Genomic DNA, 15,393 nt, shown 5'->3' with positions numbered 1-15,393 from the left:
ATCAGTACTTCCTTTTTATGGCTGAATAATAATCCATTGTGTGGATATACCACATTTTGTTTACTCATTCATCATCACCTTTGTCTGTTATGGATAATGCTGCTATGAGCATTCATGTGCAAGTTTTGTATGGATATGTGTTTTCAGGTCTCTTGGGTATATACCTAGGAGTAGAACTACTGAGACATATGATAACTCTGTGTTTCACTTTTTTTTTTTTTTAATTTTATTTTATTTGTCTTTTTTTTTGCTATTTCTTTGGGCCGCAGCATATGGAGGTTCCCAGGCTAGGGGTCTAATCGGAGCTGTAGCCACTGGCCTACGCCAGAGCCACAGCAACGCAGGATCCGAGCCGCGTCTGCAACCTACACCACAGCTCACGGCAACGCCGGATCGTTAACCCACTGAGCAAGGGCAGGGACCGAACCCGCAACCTCATGGTTCCTAGTCGGATTCGTTAACCACTGCGCCACGACGGGAACTCCTGTGTTTCACTTTTTGAGAAAAGTGTGTGAGCATTGAAAATCTTCCATATCCACATCAAAACTTGCTGTTATTTTTTTGAGCATAACCATCCTAATGGGTGGGAAGGGATATTTCACAGTGGTTTTGATTTGCTTCTCAACTGTGGTGTTGAGTATCTTTTCATGTGCCTATAGACCATTTATAAATCTTTGGAGAAATGTTGATCCAAATTTTTTGCTTAATATTTTGATTATTTTTCTTAATGAGTTATGAAAGTTGTTTATGTTTTGGACCACTAGTCCCTTTTCAGATATATGATTTGCAATTTTTTTTCCCCATTCTTTGGGTTGTCTTTTCACTTGATGGTATCCTTTGCTAAATAAAGTTTTTTTTTTTAACTTTGATGAAGTCCATTTTATTGATTTTTTTCGCCTCTTGTTGTATTGTTTTTGGTGTCATATCTAAGAAACCATTGCTTAATCCATGGTCACAAAGATTTGTTTCTGTGTTGTCTTATAAGAGTTTATAGTTTTGACTCTTTCATGACTTCTAAGTTGTTACTCTGACCAAGGATTTAAAAGTTCCTATTAGTTGTTTGTAGGGATAAGTGCTAGTGGGGAGGCTGTTATCCTGGGGCTTCTTTTCCTTGTCACCTTTACAAGTCAATCAAGGGGCCCTGGGAAGTGCCTGTTCTTCTTGCAGGTATTTGTAGCTTATTTGTAGTTTCTATATTTCATTGTCTTTTTTTCCTTTTTTTTTTTGGGAAGGTAACAAATGAAGAGGATTTTATTAGGAAATTGGACTGCAAACCTGATCAGCATCTGAAGGTGGTTTCTATTTTTGGAAATACTGGGGATGGGAAGTCTCATACCCTCAACCACACTTTCTTTTATGGCCGGGAAGTCTTCAAAACCTCCCCCGCCCAGGAGTCCTGCACTGTGGGAGTGTGGGCAGCATATGACCCGGTCCACAAAGTAGCAGTGATAGACACGGAAGGGCTCTTGGGAGCTACAGTGAATCTAAGCCAGAGAACACGGCTGCTGCTTAAGGTCCTGGCCATCTCAGACCTCGTCATCTATCGAACTCACGCAGACCGACTGCACAACGACCTCTTCAAGTTCCTTGGGGATGCCTCAGAGGCTTATCTGAAGCACTTCACCAAGGAGCTCAAGGCTACCACTGCCCGCTGTGGCCTGGATGTCCCCTTGTCCACCCTGGGCCCTGCGGTTATCATTTTCCATGAGACTGTGCACACTCAGCTGCTGGGCTCTGGTGAGTAGATGCTGTCACACGTGGACCTTTCTGGGGATGTTGGGATACAACAGCAACTTGGTGGTGGCACATTGCCCAGAAAAATTCCTGTCTGGGCAAGACCTAAGGGAGTGCTTCAGGAAGGATGGAGCAGTCAACCGTGTCAGAATGTGCTTATGGTGAGGGTTGAGAATTGCCAGTTGGCTTTGGCGATGGGTCTCCTTGGTGATCTGGTAAGACCATTTCCCAGGGATGGTGGGCTTGAAAGCCTGATCAGAGTGGGAATCGAGAGAATAGAAAGAGAAGACTTAAGGTGATATATTCACCTCTCTCAAAGGGTTCTATAAAGGGAATTGGGCAAATGGAGTGATAGCTGAGGCTGGTGTTCAAGAAATTTTCCCTTTTAAAAAATTTAAGGCGTAGGAGTTCCCGTTGTGGTGCAGTGGAAACGAATCTGACTAGGAACCATGAGGTTGTGGATTTGATCCCTGGTCTCCCTCAGTGGGTTAAGGATCCGGTGTTGCCATGAGCTGTGGTGTAGGTCGCAGATGTGGCTCTGATCCTGCATTGCTGTGGCTATGATGTAAGCTGGCGGCTACAGCTCCGATTAGACCCCCGGTCTGGGAACCTCCATATGCTGCGGGTGCAGCCCTAAAAAGACAAAAAAAAAAAAAAAAAAAAAAAAAAAAAAAGTTAAGGTGTAAAGTATTGTAGATACTTGTGTCCTGATGAGAATGATTCAGTAGAAAGGAAACAGTGCAGATGTAAGCGAGAGAGCTGGAACAGCTGGAGTGATACACCAGTGGAGGGCTGGCCTAGGAGGCGTGGCGAATTTATCCGTAACAACAGGAGAGAAGGGAGGTTTTATGGACATGGTGGCAGGCGAGTAGGTAGATGTGGTGGATGTGTGTGTGAAAGTTGTCTTATAGTTTCTATTTTCTTAGAGAAATAGAAGACAAGAGCATCACCTGAGTGGGAGGATGAGGGAGCAGGTACAGTGACAGTGACTGGATACAGATGAGGACAGTGGTGTTGGCCCCTAAAACAGTTGCATTATTTATATTCATTCAGTCAACAAAGTTTATTAAGTGCACAATGTCATGTGCTGAGTACTGGGGCCCCAAGTTGAAAGACATAGTTCCCACCCTCAAATAGCTCATAGTCCAGTTGGGGAGACCACACACATTCTATTCTGTAGTGAATGTAGGTCCTGGAGCTTTGGGAGTGCAGACAGGGCCACTTTACACCCCCAAATGGGATCTAGGAAAGAGGAGGTGACATGTGGACTCTGCATCTGGAGTGATGTTTTTTTAAAAGCTTAATTTCTTCAATCATGTCATATTCCTGTTTTCAACCTGTCAGTGGCTTTCCGCCATGTTAGAATGAAATCCAGACTCCTAATTACAGTGTCCTCCCTCTACCTCATGCCTATGCGCCTCTGAACTCCTTCTCCAGTTACCCCCTCTCATCCCCTCCCCCGGCCCACCAGATGCCCTCCCTCTCTGTGTGCCCACATGAGCGCCTGCAAAGTGTGGGTACCCTCTCTCCACCAGCTCTACTGGCCTTTTCTCTTTTCCCATCTTCGCATGTGCTGTTCTGTCTGGAACATCCTCCCCCAGCTGTCCACACTCTTTCAGAGTCAGCTCACTCTCCCCGCCTTGCAGGCTTTTCCAGGAGTCTTTTCTCAAGGTCTCCTTCGAAGTGGTCCTCCCTGCCCCCCCGCTGGTCACAGTCTTATTGCATCACTCTGTTGGCATCGGGGCACCTGTCACTCTCTGAAATCATCCTTTGTGTTTGCTTGCTAGTTTTGCTCTTTTCTCCTTGGAATGGAAACTCCACAAAGGCAAGAACCTTGTCTGTCTTGTTCACCGCGGCCCCTGAAGAGCCTGGCCAAATGCTTGATGCACAATAAGCTCTCATCAGGTGTTAGCTGAGAAGAGGCTCATTGTGTTTGAAGCAGAGATTGTATGGGAGGGAATGCCGGAGGTACTCAGGGATTGGATCATGCCTGGATGGTCTTAATTCAAGTCTCAAGTATGACAAGAACCCCTGAAGGATTTTAAGCTGAGAGTTATGTGATTAGATTTGTATTTTCAAAAGGTCCTGGCAGCCTGTTGCAGGATGAACTAGAGAGGTGTGCCTGGAGGCCGGGAGATAGCCAGGAGGTTGTGCCGCACCCGGTGAGGAGCGATGGGGCCTGAGCCAGGGCAGGAGCAGTAGGAGGGAAGTGGACAGACTGGGACCATATTAAGGAGTTAGAACCTGAAGGACCTGCTTCTAATGGAAGACGGACATCTAAATGTCCCAGAACAGAAGAAGAGCCTTATTAGCACGTGACTCTAAGGTAAGGAGAGGAGCTTGGAAATGCTAATGTTTGGTGCCTCCTGTGAGCACCATGTTTATACCACTTTGGATCTTTACAGCTTTGGTGAGGGGAAGGTCTAATTTCCAGTTCAGGTTTTTGAAATAACTAGCCTTTCAAAAGTAACTTTTTTTTTTCTTTCCATTTTCCTTTTGCCTCACACTGTGCTAGGTGTTTATTTTTATACATGCAGAATAACAAGGACATTATTTTTTATAAATGCTAACTTAATGTATCTTTGTTATTCAGCCTGGTCAACAGCAGCCCTATTTTACAGATAAAGAAACTGAACTCAGATTGCTTGAGTTATGTAACCAAGGAGGTTCCAGCTAGCAGTTTGCACAATTGGAATTCAAAACAAGGTCTTCTGACTCTGAAATCCAGAATTGATTCTGGAATACTGTTGCTGTTCCCTGAACCAAGATAGCCAAAGTTTATGCAGCATAGGAGGAGAGGTGCCAGAATTGTGGGCAAATTGATAATTAGATTCCTCTGTCTTGTAGACTTTTTGTGTGTGTGTGTGTCTTTTTAGGGCCACACTCACGGCATATGGAGGTTTCCAGGCTAGGGGTCCAGTTGGGACTGTGGTTGCCAACCTACGCCACAGCCACAGCAACTTGGGATCTAGGCCGCGTCTTCGACCTACACCACAGCTCACGGCAATGCCTGATCCTTAACCACTGAGTGAGGCTAGGGATCGAACCTGTGTCCTCATGGATGCTAGTCGGGTTTGCTAACCTCTGGGCCATTATAGGAGCTCTCCTGTCTTGTAGGCTTTCTGATTTTGCTAGATTGTTTTCCTTTTTTGGACAGAGGATTCCTAGCTGGGGTTGGTAGGCAAAGGAATTATCTCTGTTTTATAAATGAGCAGACCAAACTCCCATAATCATTTAGGAGCGATTAGCTTGTCCAGGGTCCAGCTGGGAGACGATGTTGGAAGGAAGTGAAGGTGGACAGGCTGTGCTCCTGGGTGGCTTTGGGAGGAAGGCACTTGCTCATCAGATGCTGCAAGTGGGGTGCTACCCTGGGATGCTGTCTGCTCCCATCTTCAAAAGCGCCTGCTCCAGGAGTGCCCTGGTGGCTCAGCGGGTTAAGGATCCGGCATTGTCACTGCAGCTGTCGCAGCCAGCCGTCACTGGTTGCTGCTGTGGTTTGGGTTTGATCCCTGGCCTGGAAACTTCCACATGCCGTGGGTACAGCCAAAAAAAAAAAAAAAAAAAAAGTGCTCCAGGAGATGGGGTTAGGGATTAACTGCAGAATTTTGGCTACATTTCCTTGATGATTTTATGAGCTAAATAGCCACATCTCCAGTGTTTTTGTTGTTGTTGTTTTCTGTTTTTCGGCCATGTCTGCAGCATATGAAAGTCCCTGGTCCAGGAATTGAACCTGAGTCACAGCAGCGACCCAAGCTGCTGCAGTGACAACACCCGATCCATAGACTACTGTGCCACAAGGGAACTCCTTCCTAGTGTTAATTGGAGTGATTTTGTTGCTGCTGCTGCTAAGATATTAAATTAAAACAAGAATTCCTTCCAAATTTTACCTTAAAGATATTTATTGAAACCGTGTATACTGCCATTCCCCAAATTTCTGGGTGAATGTTGGTGAAAGTATGGGGAGGCTGACACCCTCCACATTGGTGGTTTGTCTACAGCTTCACCAGCATAAGATCAGCACTTTCAAAGTAGTTATTTATTTTAAATGTCTGTTAGTGCGTGACTGATGAAGTAACTCCATAGGATGGAAGATGATGTAGCTATTAAAAATAGTAAAGAACTGGAGTTCCTGTTGTGGCACAGTGGAAGTGAATTTGGCTAGGAACCGTGAAGTTGTGGGTTCGATCCCTGGCCTTGCTCAGTGGGTTAAGGATCCACTGTTGCCGTGAACTGTGGTGTGGGTCGCAGACACAGCTCAGGTCTGATGTTGCTGTGGTTGTGGTGTAGGCCGGCAGTTGTAGCTCCGATTGGACTCCTAGCCTGGGAACCTCCATATGCTGCAAGTGTGACCCTAAAAAGCAAAAAAATAAAAATAAAAAAATAAAAATAAAATAATAAGGAACTTCTTAGAGTGTGGTATGACATGGACATATATACATGTATGTTATTAAGTGACGAAAACAAGTTACGTATGTGTTGGTAATTGTGTAGGAAAAAAAGTCTAAAAGGGTGAAATATCGGGTTGTAATTACCTTTGAGGAGCAGAGGACATACATTTCTTTCCTTTTGTGCTTTGACGTGTTTGGATTTTTTATGGTGAACAAATTTTTTTAAAACTGAAGGAAAGTTGATTTTCAGTGTTGTGTTTCAATTTCTGCTGTACAGCAGAGTGACTCAGTCAGACATATATTTACATCTTTTTTCTCATACTATCTTCCATCATGTTCTATCCCAAGAAATTGGATCTAGTTCCCTGTGCTGTACAGTAGGACCTCATTGCTTATCCATTCTAAATGGAATAGTTTGCATCCACTAACCCCAAACTCCCAGTGCATTCCCACTCCCTCCTCCTTCCCCCTTGGTAACCAACCACAGGTCTGTTCTCTAGGTCTGTGAGTCTGTTTCTGTTTTGCAGATAAGTTCATTTGTGCCATATTTTAGATTCCACCTGTAAGTGATACCATATAAACCAATGGGACCTCAGTAAACTCAGAAGCTTTTTGCACAGCAAAGGAAGCTATAAAGAGCAGATTTTTATTAAAAAAGACACTTCCTTGATGTGTAACATAAATACTAAAAAGTACGCATCATATCAAAAGTGTATACCTGATACATTTCCACAGCCTGAGCACACGTGAGTGCAGGACCATATCATGACACACCAGCACCCACTTCACAGAAGCCCCGCTTGTGCACCCTTCTAGGCAGAGGTGGCCTGAATTCCAACAGCATAGACCAGTTCTGCCTGTTTATCTACTTTATACATACATATTCCTTTTATAATGAAAAGCAGGAGACTTTTTTTTTTTTTTTTTAAAGAATGGTCACTGATCACCTCCCTGTTTCTGCTTGTCCAGATCACCCCTCCGAGGTGCCCGAGAAGCTCATCCAGGACCGGTTCCGGAAGCTGGGCCGCTTCCCTGAAGCCTTCAGTTCTATTCACTACAAGGGAACGAGGACATACAACCCTCCCACGGACTTTTCTGGTCTTCGGCGTGCCTTGGAGCAGCAACTGGAGAACAACACCACCCGTTCTCCCCGGCACCCGGGGGTCATCTTCAAAGCCCTGAAGGTCAGTTGGCTTCTGCCCCGTGCGCTTCTCATTAGGATACCAGTGGGTGGTGAGAACACTGAGTTCTCCAGCTTTTGTTGGTGTTGGTGATTAGAAACCTGGGCTGGAAAGAGAAGCTATTGGAAAGGCATGACGGAGTTTGCACCTGTTGCACAACCTCATCTTGCCAGGAGCATGAATACCAAGGAGTCTTGGGTGATAGTTAAAAGGTGACAGGTCCTCATCTCGGAGAGAAACTTTATAGTGAATTCATCAAATCAGTCCCTGCCGATCCTGCTTCCTTTTTGTGGTTTGCTCTGTGTACACTTGTGTTACCACGCCTGCGGGCTGAGGACAGAAGGAGGGAGAGGGCAGGGTCTTTGGGGCAGTGCTGGGAGTGTGGAATTTCGAGAAAGGTTGGGGAAGTGTTGACAAGAAGATTGGAGCTGGGTACATGTGGATGCCCCAGGGGTTAGGGCGTAGGGCCCGAGACGGAAGGGATAGGAGAAGCGGGTTTGGCATAAAACTAGGCCAGCCCTGGTATACCCAGGAACAGACTCGGAGCTTGCTTAATTAAGCTGATTTGCTTAATTCATTGAGTTATAAATGTTTGCAGTGGAACACAGTGTAAACGATTTGTCAGTCTGGGTAAATTGTGGACAGGAGTTCTTTGAACTGTTCTTGCAACTTTTCTACAAGTTTGAAATTATTATCAAAATGAAAAGTTACCCCTCAAAAAAGATTTATGTTTTTTGCATAGTGGTTGGTACAGGGGGGATGTTTGTATTCTCCCCAAATCCCTATGTTGAAATCCTAACACCCAGTGTGATGATATGAAGAGGGCCTTTGGGAGAGGATTGGGTCCTAAGAATGGAGGCTTCAGGAATGAAGTGAGATTGATGCTCTTATAAAAGAAACCGCACTGAGCCTCCTGGCCCCTTCCACCAAGTGAGGACACAGTGAGAGAGCATCATCTGTGAACCAGAAAGCAGGCCCTTGATAGAAGGCAACCATGCCACTCCAGCCTGCAGAACTGTGAGAGATAAAATTCTGTTGTCTATATACGCTATCCAGTCAGGTGTTTTATTATAGCAGCCTGAATGGACTATAAAAGCTTGGGCTCTGGAGTCACTTGGACTCCCAGTTCTGCCATTTACCTGCTGCTTGGTCTTAGGAAATTAGTTTATTTCTTCTTTCGTTCCTTCATTCATTCCGCATTCATTCAGCAAATAAAGGAGTGCATCTCTGTGCCAGGTAGAGTTTGAGGTGCTGGAAATACAGTGGAGAATAAGACAGAAAATAGTCTTTGCCCTTCTATTCTCCAAACCTTTTTCCTTGTCTACAAAATAGGGGCAATAGTAGAATGTTCCTGATGAAGTTGAGGAGGGGATTAAATAAGAATATATAATTTCAGAAAGAAAGTACTTGGTACGTAGTAAATGTTCAATAAATGTTAAGTATTGTGAATAATATTAAGGAAAAAACTATGTAAAATGATTAGATTTGAATAATTCATGAAATACATATTTCTAATTAGAATTTAGGGTTAAAATATACTTAGATTAGGGTTGAAGTATACTTAGGCTAGGGTCCTTGTAATGGCTCAAAGGTAGTCAAGTGGAAGATTACACCTGAGTATTGCCAACATTTCTTTTCTTCTCTTTTCTTTCCTGCTTCATTTCCTTTTTTTTTTTTTTTTTTTTTTTGGCTGTGCCTGTGGGAAGTTCCTGGGATAGGGATCAAACCTGTGTCATAGTAATGACAATACCAGGTCTTAACCCACTGAGCCACCAGGGAACTCTGCAGACATTCTTTTTTTTTTTTTTTTCTGTTTGTTTTTTTTGGTTGCCCCACCTGTGCTGCAGCTGTGGCAGTGTCAGATCATGTAGCTCACTGTGTGGGGCCATGGATTGAACCTGTGTCCTGGCACTGCAGAGACACTGCCAATCCTGTTGCGCCACAGTGGGAGCTCCATCTGTGGGCGTTCTTTTTTTTTTTTTGTCTTTTTGTCTTTTTGCCGTTTCTTGGGCCACTCCCCCGGCATATGGGAGGTTCCCAGGCTAGGGGTCTAATCGGAGCTGTAGCTGCCAGCCTACGCCAGAGCCACAGCAACGCAGGATCTGAGCCACATCTGCGACCTACACCACAGCTCACGGCAATGCCGGATCCTTAACCCACTGAGCAAGACCAGGGATAGAACCTACAACCTCATGGTTCCTAGTCGGATTCGTTAACCACTGCGCCACGACGGGAACTCCCTGGGCATTCTTAAAAGAGGCTGGATCCATACTGTGTTCCACAAATGGCTATAAGTCTGATCAGTGTGAATACTGACAACCAGGCCAGTGGCTGGGTTATAGAATTCCTTAGGTTTTCTCAAAGCTAACCCAGCTTTATGTTTAAATAAGGCCTTCAGGGACACCAAGAGCTGGAAGCAGTAATTAGTGCTCAGGGATTTTACCTTCCCTCGTCTTGGATGTCCCACTCCAGGCAGTTTGATAGGCACCTTTGAGAAAAATATAGTTATACTGTATTCTCAGGAGGTGATATGATTCATGAAGCTTTCTGGGATTAAAATGAACCTGGTCAGCTGAAGTTTTGAGGCTTCTTGGTAACTGCTGTCCTCAGAGGTTTACCTGGACCCTATATTTTCTGTTTTCTGAGGTAGGGGCTGTGCTGCACTGAGATGTGGGGCCCTCTGCTCCGTCCACGGGAAGCAGTAACCTGTTGAAGCGTGTTTTGGGCTCTCCCCAGGGAATTGTGGGATCTTGCAGTTTACTCAAATCCTTGAAAAAACTGCTTTTGTCTTTTTCTGGTTGTTATTTTATTTTTAATGCTTGTCTTTAAATTAGAGGTTGCCTGATAATCACTCTAATAGAAGCAATCTTTACGGTCTGCATTAGGCATATTGACCCAGGAAAGTTTTATTGCTCTTAAAATATACTCTATTCCCCTTTCTAAAAGCACTCAGAGGGCCTTTTGCTTGTGACCCTTTGAGCCGCCAAGAAAGGGCACAGTAAAAACACCACTTTTTGGTGAAGTGGCAGCAAGTTGTGCTGTTTTGCTTCAATCGGTGGTGTGACAAGTTTAAAGAAGAACAATATACACACACACCCACACACATATATATGTACTCTAGGAGTTCCCGTTGTGGTGCAGTGAAAAAGAATCCAACTAGTATCCATGAGGATGCAGATTTGATCCCTGGCCTTGCTCAGTGGGTTAAGGATCTGTCGTTGCCATGAGCTGTGGTGTAGGTTGCAAAGGTGGTTTGGATCTCATTCTGCTGTGGCGTAGGCCAGCAAGTGTAGCTCTGATTTGACCCCTAGCCTGGGAACTTCCATATGCCATGGGTGCAGCCCTAAAAAGCGAAAAAAAAAAAAAAAAAAAAATCACTCTAACTGAAGTCTTCATAGTTCATTGCAGGGTATATAATACAATGGCCGTTTGTTCTGCTTATTTTTTATTTTATGTTGTTCTTATTTTTTTTCCACAAGTAGCCTTAAATCCTTTTTGCATTTTATTAAAATTTTTTTTGTTATAGTTGATTTACAGTGTTCAATTTCTGCTGTACAGCAAACTGACCCAGTTATGCATTTATGTACACTCTTTTTTTTCACATCATCCTCCATCACATTCCATTACAAGTGATGAGATACAGTTCCCTGTGCTATACAGTAGGATCTCATTCTAAATGCCATAGTTTGCATCTACTAATTCCAAACTCCCACTTCCTTCCCATCCCTCTTGGCAACCACAAGTCTGTTCTCCACGTCCGTGAGTTTGTTTCTTTTCTCTAGATAGGTTCATTTGTGCCATGTATTAGATTCCAGATATAAGCGATATCATATGGTATTTGGCTTTCTCTTTCTGACTTATTTCACTTAGTATGAGAGTCTCTAGTTCCATCCATGTTGCTGCAGATGGCATTATTTTGTTCTGTTTTATGGCTGAGTAGTATTGCATTGTGTATATGTAAGTATACATATAGGTATTACACACCTTCTTAATCCAGTCATCTGTCGATGGACATTTGGGTTGTTTCCATGTCTTGACTATTGTGAATAGTGCTGCAGTGAACATGCGGGTGTGTGTGTCTTTTTCAAGGAAAGTTTTGTCTGGATATATGTCCAAGAGTGGGGTTGCTGGGTCATATGGTAGTTTTATGTGTAGTTTTCTAAGGTACTTCCATACTGTTTTCCATAGTGGTTGTGCCAATTTACATTCCCATCAACAGTGCAGGAGGGTTCTCTTTTCTCCACACCCCCTCCAGCATTTGTTATTTGTTGACTGGTTAATGATGGCCATTCTGACCCATGTGAGGTGGTACCTCATCATACTTTTAACCTTGAAGCCTTTTTCATTGGGTTAAAAGAGTGGGGGAGTTCCCGTTGTGGCTCAGTGGAAATGAATCTGACTAGTATCCATGAGGATGCAGGTTAGATCCCTGGCCTCTCTCAGTGGATTAAGGATCCGGTGGTGCCATGAACTGTGATGTAGGTCACAAACGTAGCTTAGATCCTGCATTGCTGTGGCTGTGGTGTAGGCCAGCAGCTACAGCTCTGATTCGACCCCTAGCCTGGGGACCTCCATGTGCCACCGGTGTGGCCCTAAAAAGACCAAAAAAAAAAAGGGGGGGAGGATGGTCATAAGTAGATAAATTATCAGTGCCAAAATAGCTTGTTTGGCTTTCTGTTTTTTCCATTTTTTTCTTTCTCTACTGGTATTTATTCTTTAACTTATCCAAATCCTCATAAACTTACTGAGTAAATACTTCAGGATACCTAGGGAAATATTCTAATATCATATCTATGATTTTGTTTCTTATATCATTTTTCTCTTCATCTTGTATAAAATATGTAGGAATGTTGTTAGCAGAAAAATGTATAAACTTCTTGGGAAAATGGAAACAAGTCACATCAAAGAGTTCCCTGTGGGATAGGGAATCCATTGTTGTCACTGCTCTGGCTCTGGCTTGGGTCACTGCCATGGCGCAGGTTTGATCCCTGGCCCGGGAACCTCCACATGCTGCGGGTGTGGCCAGACAAAAAACCCCTAAAACTGTGACGCACAAATAAAGGAATCTCAACTCTTTAGTGATCAAAGAAATGGAAATTATGCAAGGGCAGACACTGACAAGTCTGGCAATAAAATGTCAAAAGGAATATGAAGCAATGTAAACTCTTATAAACTAGCAGGTGAAGTTAAAATGAGTACAACCACTTTGAAATGCAATTTAGAAACACCTAGTGTAAAGGTATGCATAATACATATTGTAACCAAACTGTTTCTAGGAACTTACCTTAAAGAAACTCTTCCACAGGAACACAGAGAATCCCACGTGAGGATGTTAGTAGCAGCAGTCTTTGTAATAGCAAAGAAAAAAGCAAACTAAGTGTGCAAAAAATACGTAAATAAAATTGAGGTATTATATAATTATTTGCTTTTTTTTTTTTTTTTTAAAGGGCTGCACCCATGGCATATGGATGTTCCCAGTCTAGGGGTTGAATTGGAGCTACAGCTGCTGGGCCTGTACCACAGCCACAGCAACACCAGATCCGAGCCGCATCTGCAATCTACACTACAGCTCATGGCAACGCTGGATCCCTAACCCACTGAGTGGGGTCAGGGATCAGACCTGAGTCCTCATGGATATGAGTCAGGTTCATTATTGCTGAGTTACAACGGGAACTCTTGTTACTTATTTTAAAAAGAGAATTGCTGTTATGTTGTATGTATGTGCAGTTTTATACCTTGCTTTTTTTTTTTTTTTTGCTTTTTAGGGTCACACCTGCGGCATGTGGAAGTTCCCAGGCCAGGGGTTGAATAGGAGCTGCAGCTGCTGACCTACACCACAGCAACAGCAATGCAGAAGCAAAGCCGTGTCTGAGATCTACACCACAGCTCATGGCAATACTGGATCCTTAACCCACTGAGCAAGGCCAGGGATTGAACCCTCATCTTCATAGATACTAGTCGGGCTCGTTATCACTGAGCCACAATGGGAACTCCCTACCTTGCTCTTTTTTAATGGAACATTGAAGCCTGGCATTTCCTCATGCTATTAAATATTCCATGAAAACATTTTTTAAAATAGTTGCATGCTTTTTCATTATCGGTATGGGTCATTTTTTACATTTAGTAGTTCTGCCCTTATTTTATTATTGTTATTTTTAATTTTCTTTTTCTTTTAAGGGCTGTGCTTGCACCATATAGAAGTTCCCAGGCTAGTGGTTGAATCAGAGCTGTAGCTGCTGGCCAATGCCATAGCCACAGCACTGCCAGATCTGAGCTGCATCTGCAACCTACACCACAGCTTGCTACCACACTGGATTCTTAACCCACTGAGTGAGATCAGGGATCAGACTGCATCCTCATGGATGCTAGTTGGATTCTTAATCTACTGAGCCACAATAGGAACTACTCCGCCTTTTTTTAAATAGCAGTTTCCATTTTTTTCCTTATTATATTTTGTATTATTATTATATTTTCTATGTATTTAAATATATTGTCCACATTCTGCCTATTTCTCTAGGATAAATTATTCCCAATTCTACTGCTAGCCAACCTTTCTGGACCATTTGCTGTATGACATGTACTGTGTTCTGCCCTGCATGTCTATTCATTTAATCCTCACAGCAACTCTGAGGTAGATAACAGATGCACAGAGAGGTTCATTAATTTGCCTGAGATGACTCCTCTAGTAAGTGGCGGAGAATTTGAACCAGGCAGTCCGGCTCCCAAGTCTGTGCTTAAAGGCCTGTGCTATATAGTTACTCCACATTTAAGAGGGTCAGAAGGTGTGGTCATCTTTAAAGGGTCCTGATGCATCTTGCCAGTTGCTTTTAGAAAGGACATTCCTATATGGTTGGTCACTTTAAAAAGTTATATTTTTTTTCTCCCCTTTTTGCTTTTTAGGGCCGCCCCTGAGGCATACGGAGGTTTCCAGGCTAGGGGTTGAATCAGAGCTACAGCTGCCAGCCTACACCACAGCCACAGCAACTCAGGATCCGAGTCACGTCTTCAACCTACACCACAGCTCACGGCAACACCAGATCCTTAACCTGCTGAGTGAGACCAGGGATTGAACTGTAACCTCATGGTTCCTTGTCAGATTCGTTTCCGCTGTGCCACGATGGGAACTCCCTAAAAAGTTATTTTTTTAAATTGTAAAAGTGGGGTGGCTAACGAATCCGACTAGGAACCATGAGGTTGCGGGTTTGATCCCTGGCCTTGCTCAGTGGGCTAAGGATCCGGCGTTGCGGTGAGCTGTGGTGTGGGTTGCAGACGCAGCTTGGATCCCTCGTTGCAGTGGCTCTGGTGTAGACCGGCGGCTACAGCTCCTATTAGACCCCTAGCCTGGGACCTCCATATGCAGCGGTTGCAGCCCTAGAAAAGGCAAAAAGACAAAAAGAAAAAAAGAAATTAAATTGTAAAAGCAATGTGTGTTCACAATAAACAATTCAGACAGTCCAGAAATATGTAACATATGACTTAAATTCCTTTCTCTTCTCTTCCCCCTCGCTGTATGATAATTGTTTTACTACTTTATTGTATATGCTTCTAGAAATTGTCAATGCTACATAAGTGCATGCGAGACTCTATGTATAGGGAGTTCCCGCCATGGCACAGTGGATTAAGAATCTTACTGCAGCAGCTTGAGTCACTGCAGAGGCACAGGTTTGACTCCTGGCTGGTGCAGTGGGTTAAAGGATCCGGCATTGCCACAGCTGCAGTCGTAGGTCCCAGGTGCAGCTCAGATTCAGTCCCTGGTCCGGAAACTCTCATTTGCTTTAGGTGTGGCCATTAAAAAAAAAAAAAAAAAAGTCTATGTATAGAATGTAAACGTTTTTTTCTCCTTAAATAAATCGGACCATAGAGAAGTTAAATCCCTTTTTCCTTACCCATATTCTTTCCATTCTACAGATAACCATTGTTAGTAGTTTCTTGGATGTGCTTCTAGAAATATATATATCTTTTCCCCCTTCCCATCATACTATCCACACTATTCTCTATTCCTACAACTTGTTTTTTTTCACTTAATCTTGGTTATCTTTCTGTATTAGCTCATAATACATACCTCATTCTTTTTCACGCCATAGTGCATT

The 15,393-nt window shown here is 43.6% G+C and overlaps 1 protein-coding gene across 2 annotated transcripts in view; it reads left to right on the top strand.

Annotated features, from left to right (window-relative positions):
- The window catches only part of ZFYVE1 (zinc finger FYVE-type containing 1), a 57,031-nt gene that overhangs the window by 25,856 nt on the left and 15,782 nt on the right, over positions 1 to 15,393 (top strand). For both annotated transcript variants that reach the window (XR_002346008.1, XM_001926161.6), the window contains exons 3-4: positions 1,233 to 1,737; positions 7,092 to 7,306. Coding sequence is in view for 1 of the 2 variants with exons in the window: in XM_001926161.6 (XP_001926196.3) it covers positions 1,233 to 1,737; positions 7,092 to 7,306 (720 nt within the window). In the remaining variant the exon portion in view is untranslated. The remainder of the gene's footprint in view (positions 1 to 1,232; positions 1,738 to 7,091; positions 7,307 to 15,393) is intronic.

Source organism: Sus scrofa, chromosome 7 (genome assembly GCF_000003025.6).
Source record: "Sus scrofa isolate TJ Tabasco breed Duroc chromosome 7, Sscrofa11.1, whole genome shotgun sequence".
NCBI lineage: Eukaryota > Metazoa > Chordata > Mammalia > Artiodactyla > Suidae > Sus > Sus scrofa.
Note: the sequence above shows the minus strand (reverse complement) of the source record. Positions and strands in the feature narration are given on the sequence as shown.